General features: G+C 44.5%; 1 protein-coding gene across 2 annotated transcripts in view; it reads left to right on the plus strand.

The window, feature by feature from the left end:
• LOC108500713 (claudin-8-like) overlaps window positions 1–3,386 on the plus strand; it is a 12,444-nt gene extending 9,058 nt beyond the window's left edge. The window contains exons 1-2 of one of the 2 annotated variants that reach the window (XM_017821887.1): window positions 1,987–2,071; window positions 2,203–3,386. In XM_017821887.1, the coding sequence (XP_017677376.1) occupies window positions 2,423–3,097 (675 nt within the window). In that variant the 5' untranslated portion in view covers window positions 1,987–2,071; window positions 2,203–2,422 and the 3' untranslated portion in view covers window positions 3,098–3,386. Of the gene's footprint in view, window positions 1–1,986; window positions 2,072–2,202 lie in introns of those variants that run through there. The other variant, XM_017821889.1, reaches the window with a different exon arrangement.
• The last annotated feature ends 274 nt before the right edge of the window (window positions 3,387–3,660 follow it).

Raw genomic sequence — 3,660 nt, forward strand, 5'->3', positions numbered from 1 at the left:
AGAAAAGAAAAGAAAAGAAAAGAAAAGAAAAGAAAAGAAAAGAAAAGAAAAGAAAAGAAAAGAAAAAAGAAAAGAGGAAAGGTTAAATTATGTATGTACATATTTGTTTTATAACAAAATAATTGGATCCTGTGGATGACAGTGAACTATGTCATAGGCATTTCTGATATTTGCCCATGATGAAATGACATGTTTGAATACACAGAATGAATAATGAAATTCTTGACTTGCCCCCTCACAAAAAAAATTGTGTTTTAATTGTAAACAAGCAGATGCAATCCATAATGCTAAATAAGATTTCCCCACATTTCCTCCTGAAAATGGTTTTAAGCAAGATAAGGCACTTAAATTTAATCCTTCTAAGAATGTGCAAATACTGAATCCTTGACGCAGACACAATCTTACCATGACTTTATATGGGAGCTTTAATGGGTTTGTAAATTAATCAATAACGTGGTTAAATTATATTTGCTCAGCTAATTATTTTCCATGTCCTGTAAATTAGAACTTCACTAGTCTCTAAGAAAAATCAGTCCTGCTGCTTGTACCACATTTGTGTTTACTTACTGATATATTATTGAAGTACTTGTTTATTTGTTCTGCTGTAGGCTGGGAGCTTTTTCTTTGCTATTTGAGTGGCAACCACGGGGCTGCAAAGCCATGCCATGGTAATTACATTATTATATGCTTTACCATGTTTTTACAAGCAGCAACCTGCTTCAGAGGTTGGGAAAACCAGTGGATTTGAAAGCCAAACTGGGGATGGAAGGGTTTGTAAAGTGACTCTGACTTTGCCTTCCCTCCTAACCATCGTTTTACACACACACACACACACACACACACACACACAGAGAAACACACTTGGGAGCATAAAATATTGCATGTAAATGGGTTTTTTATCTTTGTCTCTGATATACCAGCAAGGTGGTATCTTTAGCACTGCACCACTCTGTTTCTTTTGCATTTATTTTCTGGTTTTGGAGAGATATAAATGGCAAGAAGAAAACTAGAGGTAAGAAAGTTCAGATGAATAGCAGCAGGCTTGTATTTCAGTATCTAGGTAGTTATATCCCAAATTGATCTTTTACAGTGTAGCAAATTAGGTTTTATCTTAACATATGGAGTACTACTTTACAACCAAAAAAACACTAATTAATGGCTGATTTTTTTTTCCATTTTAGGGCACATGCAGAGATCAGGCTGAATATTTCATGCATATATTTGTAGCTATCAGAATTTGTAAAAAGAATCTACTGTTACATGTCTGTTTTGGTTTTTTTTCCTAGATTTTTGTGGTTTCTGTTGTTCTGATTTTCACAGATTCATTCACCTGACATTTTTCAGGATTGTCCACTGGTCACATTACACAAGAAGTCTTGAATGGACCTCCTCTCCATAATTTTTATGTTTAATTATTTTTGTTTAATTAAAATGATGTTTTTCTAAAGTATTTGTTGGTACAGGTATAGCTCTAACAGGTCTTGGAGTGCTGATGCTTCCCCTTGCACTGAACTCCAACGCAGGCTAATTCCCGGGTTCACTTTTGCACAGGAAAACCATTTGTTCCATAGTTAAATCCCCACTCTGTAGACCTGAATGTGCAATCTTTTGAGCATGTGGATACCTCTGGAAGCCTGTCTATTCCCATAAATACCGTGGAGCAAGAGAAATGTATAGGGCTGTATATGGTATTAGTAGGACTGAGTCTCCTTTCTCCCCCTTAAATGCTCTTTTGCAGATTTGACTGTCCTCTGCAGAACTCTTTCAGGTTTAGAGTTACTTTCTCTTTATCCTTTGGATTTGCTTTGTTGCTGAATCCTGTCACTGCAGTGCTCTCCCCTGAGCTTTGGGACAAAAGTGCTTTTGGGAGCAGAGGCCCAGTGGCAGGGAGCAGGCTCTGCCTTCCTCCTGGAACTTTGCCACCGAGCCAAGGCAGAATATTCCTGCTTTTTCAGGAACAGCCCCAGTAACTGCACCAGTCTCACCCCCAAGTCTTCTTGCAGAGGCTGGTCCATTCCCTCAGCACGGACAAACCTTCAGAACACAGCCAGGCTTAAGGGCAGGGCTTGGGGTATATTTATTTATTTATTTGTTTATTTATTTAATTAAGCAACTTCAATGCAAAGCATTTGCCTCAGAAGGTACATTTATCCTAAGTGGCTCCTGCTGGTTTACACACACCCTGTCCTTTCTCTTGCTCAGGAAAGTTGTTCCACTTGATTGCTCAGTTTGCCTCTCGGAGCGCTGGTGCCGGGGGAATTATAAAGGCCATGGAGGCGCAGCCAAGTCCCAGGGAGTCCGTGCCAGATTTAAGCTGATTTAAGGTGGTGCAGCCTGACTCTGAAACCTCTGGGACAACGGCTTTTTGAAGAAGCTGCTCTGTTTTTTGCCTGCTGATTCGTGCCCCCATGGCCCAGGCAGGATGGCTGGCGGGGCTCTGCAGGTCGCTGGGCTGCTCGTTGGGGGCCTCGGCGTGGTGGGCACGTTCGCTGTCACGGCCATGCCCCAGTGGAGGGTGTCTGCCTTCATCGAGCACAACATCATCGTGTTTGAGACCATCTGGGAAGGGCTGTGGATGCACTGCATCAGGCAAGTCAACATCAGGATGCAGTGCAAGGTCTACGACTCGGTGCTGGCACTCTCGCCGGACCTGCAGGCATCCCGGGGGCTGATGTGTGCCGGCTCAGGGCTGTCCCTCCTCGCCCTCGTGCTGGCCATGGTTGGGATGAGGTGCACACGGTGCCCACAGAGCCCCTGGCAAGCCAAAGGCTGCATCCTGCTGGCTGCTGGGCTCCTCTTCATCCTCTCGGGCGTCGTCGAGCTCGTCCCAGTCTGCTGGGTCGCCAACTCCATCATCAGCGACTTCTACAACCCCGTGGTCAATGTTGCGCAGAAGAGGGAGCTTGGAGAGGCCCTGTACCTGGGCTGGGTGGCCTCCTTCTGCCTCGTGGCCGCTGGATCCACGTTCTGCTGCTCTTCCCGCTGCGCTGAGAATCCCAGGAGCTACAGATACTCATCCCCGACCCACCACCCTCCTCACAGCCAGCGCCTGCACAGCAAGGCCGAGGGATCCTACTCCAAAAGTCAGTATGTGTAGGTGCCTCCTGCTTTTCCCTGCTTCTGCATCGTTGTCTGCCTGGATGGATGGAAACCTGCCTTTGCCTCCTGCCCCACAGCTGCTGCTCTTGGGGCCATGGTTTGGAGCTGCAGCCATCCCCCAGTGGGCTCTGCTGGGGCGAGGATGCTGCAGCAAGGACAGTTTTAGTGCATGGGAAGGTGAATTTTTAATGTTGTTCTAATAGTAGCTCGGAATGGCTTTTGGGTTGTGTGGCTTTGCTTTGGCTTTGGGGCACATTTTATGTGTTAAACAGTAATAAAGGGCTTAAAATTACACTGTGATATGAAATCCTGGCCTATTGCAAAGAAGAGCAGAGGAAAGCGGCTGGGGTTTTTTTTTTCCTGCCTGGGAAAGCAGGGATAACAGTGAATAAAGACAAGATAATAATGGTTTAAAAGAAAAGCATTCACTAAGGGATTGATTTACTGTAGGCTTAATGGAAGGTTGCATGGAGAATTTATTCAGCAGAGGAAGGTAAGCTGAAATATATGAAAAAATATCTCCTGTTTCAGAGAATAAACATAGTTCTCTATGTTTGTCCT

Source organism: Lepidothrix coronata, unplaced genomic scaffold (genome assembly GCF_001604755.1).
Source record: "Lepidothrix coronata isolate B3197 unplaced genomic scaffold, Lepidothrix_coronata-1.0 Scaffold93, whole genome shotgun sequence".
Taxonomy (NCBI): domain Eukaryota; kingdom Metazoa; phylum Chordata; class Aves; order Passeriformes; family Pipridae; genus Lepidothrix; species Lepidothrix coronata.